This window comes from Penaeus japonicus, unplaced genomic scaffold, assembly GCF_977035675.1.
Source record: "Penaeus japonicus unplaced genomic scaffold, GWHDUDI00000001_assembly GWHDUDI00000003, whole genome shotgun sequence".
NCBI lineage: Eukaryota > Metazoa > Arthropoda > Malacostraca > Decapoda > Penaeidae > Penaeus > Penaeus japonicus.
In genome coordinates this window covers 8551181-8553680 of record NW_028234405.1, presented here as the reverse complement: position 1 = coordinate 8553680, position 2500 = coordinate 8551181, and the positions used below count along the sequence as shown (strand labels likewise).

The window sequence follows — 2500 nt, the reverse complement described above, 5'->3', positions numbered from 1 at the left end:
ATACAAATATCAAAGTATATATATTTATATCTATAAAGCTAAAGCATTAAAGAAATACAATGTTCTCTCTTTCTCCAGTCATCGTACGTTGAAGAACGGTATTCAAGGACATGATATTTGGAGGTGAGCGCGGCTACTTCCCAGGCTCGCGGGTGACTGACTGACTGACTGACTGACTGACTGACTGACTGACTGACTGATTTGACTTACTGCACGGGTTCAGGAACGTAACAAAGATGGGGGGAAGGGGGGAGGGGGGAAGGGAAGGCTGGCTGGGAGATCCAAAGACGACGGACAGATGGAGTGTGAAGGAGTGGGGTGGGGGGGGAAAGGAAGAAAGAAAAAAATATATATATAAGTGAGCAACTTCTGCAAGTCGTCACAATAATAACACCGGGTGCAGTAAGGAGTTTGATTGAGGGGAAGGGGCCGGGGGAGGGGGAGGGGGAGGGGGGTTGGTTAGGACACTGCAACATCGCAACGCCGTGGCTGCGAAGACTCGGATTCCGAGCTTGGAAAATCAACTCCTCATTGTTAATCTCATGGCGAGTCCCCCTCCCCGCGTGAATGAGGTTCCTCCGGCGCGCCCCTCCGCCGGAACGCCCTCGGGGAAAACAACACTGAACCTCTCCAAATACCAGGAACGTCATGTTATATACAAGGTAAATGTCACAACCTAAGACGAAAAGGCTGTATACTGGCTGCCAGACCCAGGTACAAGCGACCCGCAATGGCGGGGCAATCTCTTTTCCAAATGTCTTTTTATTTGTTTGTTTTTTTCCTTGTTTGGGAGAGGGAACTAAATATACTCATAAGCGATTGGTAATGATGCAATCAGTCACTCTTGATAGCCGCTCTGGCCCAATCACTGATCACAGCTGTGGGGTCGGTAACGAGTTACTCTCCTTTAGCACGAGTAACTGGCGTGAACTGTCGTAAAATAAGGGTAACTACCATGCCACAGACACCACATACAGTTCGTCCCCCAGCTGTGTGCGAGAGCGGCTGTGAGGCTGGCCCTGACAGACGACCCCGTGCGCACACTCGACATCTCTCCATCTCCTTGGTTTGTTTACATCTATCGACATCCTCACGCACTCACGCAACACGGACGCACGAGCTGGAACGCACACCTCACGACACACGCACTCTCTGCTACTGAAACTAAGCGCTAGATTCCCGCTCATCCGGAACTACAAGGAGCGCGGCGCCGCGGGTCTGCTGCCGCCCGACGGGAGGGAGAAGCGGCTCACCACCAGCAGGAGGCCCAGGGACATCAGCAGGGCGCTCGAATGGCCCCCGACCACGCCCGAACTCACGCTCTGCATCGACTCCGTGCACTGCCCTGGGGGTGGGGGAGGGGGGAGAAGGAAGCATTAGCATTACCGGGAAGTGTGACAGGTGGGATTCTTATATAAGGAAAAAATATACAAATAGATAAACAAATACACAAATTAATATATATATATATACATATACACATACACCTATATACATATACATATATAGATATAGATATACACACGCCCACCCTGCCATCAGCTGACCCTGGCACCCCCGCGCGGACTGCACCTACCGGAGAGCGTGGCATTGATGGCGAAGTGCGCGTCGTGCTGGCGGTGGATGCACGTGTCGTGGCGAGCCGTGAGCGTGATCCTGTCGCCGGGGCTTTGCGTGGCTGACGGCGACGTTGCCACGCTGTAGGCGAAGCACACGCGCCGCGGAGCGCCCGACGGACGGGAGATGGGCGAGGCCACCACGTAGGTCACTCCCTCGGCCACCCACTGGCCGTGGCACTGGTACTCTGGGGGGGGGAAGGGAGAGAGAGAGAGAGAGCCGGGTTAATGGGGGGAGGGGGGGGGGATTACGCGCTCGAAAGGAAAACCTGATGAGAGCAGCTGTGAGATGCTCTACCACAAATAGAAATGAGTGGTAGAACATGTCTATATATATTCAAGTGTTTCGGCTTATCAATCGTACAACATAATACTAATTCTTGGAATATATTGCATGTTGCAATTTACATATTCTGTGGATATAAACCTCCAAGTACAAGCTTGAGTATGTTGCATGACTGAAACATATATTCCTCCCTCGAATTTCTAGATTCCTTAGACCTGTATGAAAATGAGATAGAGAGAAAGAGAGAGGAAGAGAGAGAAAAAGGGGGGAAAAAGTTCTCATAAAGTAAGCCACTACAAAATATCACACTGTGAAGTTACTTACATCTAAGTAAAGTGTTTAAAATTTCCCGGAAAAAAAAACAAGAAAAACAAAAAATTGAATAGCTTCATCCCATCCCCTCCCCTCCACCCCTACCACCTACCACCTACCACCTACCCCCTACCCCCTACCCCACTCACCACCTACCCCCTACCCCCTACCCCACTCACCACCTACCCCCTACCCCCTACCCCACTCATCACCTACCCCCTACCCCCTACACCCTACCCACTCACCACCAACCCTCACTCCCTCTCCCTTCTCCCCTTTCCCCCCC

The 2500-nt window shown here is 51.6% G+C and overlaps 1 protein-coding gene across 1 annotated transcript in view; it reads right to left on the bottom strand.

Moving 5' to 3' along the window:
* Positions 1-2500, bottom strand: part of LOC122257093 (uncharacterized) — a gene marked incomplete in the record, with an annotated part of 537155 nt that overhangs the window by 5023 nt on the left and 529632 nt on the right. Inside the window, 2 exon segments of the mRNA XM_086555056.1 lie at positions 1-1345; positions 1577-1804. The exon segment at positions 1-1345 is cut by the window's left edge and continues 5023 nt beyond it. Coding sequence (XP_086411182.1) covers positions 1194-1345; positions 1577-1804 — 380 coding nt within the window.